We start from the raw sequence: 571 nt of genomic DNA, 5'->3' as shown, positions 1-571 counted from the left end.
AATTATATTAATTCTTCAGGTTCACGATTATGAACCGAGCTTTGAGCTTAGGATTGATGTTGCTTTGGATTAAAACGCTTTTGGATTTAATTACGCTTCAAAGGTAACCACTATGTCCATCAAAATCTATTTTTACACTCTCGCTCTATATGATATTATTTGGTGATTGGAAATCCTGAAATTCCTTGATTATTAGCCTATTATTGATCGTATCTATTGGATTCTTGGACTTGTGTCTTGATCCTTTGCCTAGTGATGTTATGATTATTTATTGGTTTGGATTTCCATGTTATTTGACCTCTGTTGGATGAAATGTTGGTGTATTGTGATCTGATCTTTGTATTCTGGAACATTTCTTTGTATTCTGAGCTGAGTCTGATTCGGTGTGTGGGAATTGCTCTTGCGGGGTTCTCTAGCGGGAAAATGTAACCGCTGGGGTCTTCCGTGAGAGTAAGGTGGTAGTGATTGGTGAGAGATCCGTGGTTTGTTTCCTCTTTCGTTCTGAGTTTGTTGGAGTATTCTATTGAATATGTTACCATGATTCTGGAGTATTTATTCATACCTCTTAGTC

At 37.1% G+C, this 571-nt stretch overlaps 1 protein-coding gene across 1 annotated transcript in view; it reads right to left on the bottom strand.

The window, feature by feature from the left end:
- Positions 1-90: 90 nt before the first annotated feature.
- LOC116007853 overlaps positions 91-571 on the bottom strand; it is a 2,655-nt gene continuing 2,174 nt past the window's right edge. Inside the window, exon 2 of the mRNA XM_031248519.1 lies at positions 91-95. Within this exon, the coding sequence (XP_031104379.1) occupies positions 91-95 (5 nt within the window). The remainder of the gene's footprint in view (positions 96-571) is intronic.

Source organism: Ipomoea triloba, chromosome 16 (genome assembly GCF_003576645.1).
Source record: "Ipomoea triloba cultivar NCNSP0323 chromosome 16, ASM357664v1".
NCBI classification, from domain to species: domain Eukaryota; kingdom Viridiplantae; phylum Streptophyta; class Magnoliopsida; order Solanales; family Convolvulaceae; genus Ipomoea; species Ipomoea triloba.
Note: the sequence above shows the minus strand (reverse complement) of the source record. Positions and strands in the feature narration are given on the sequence as shown.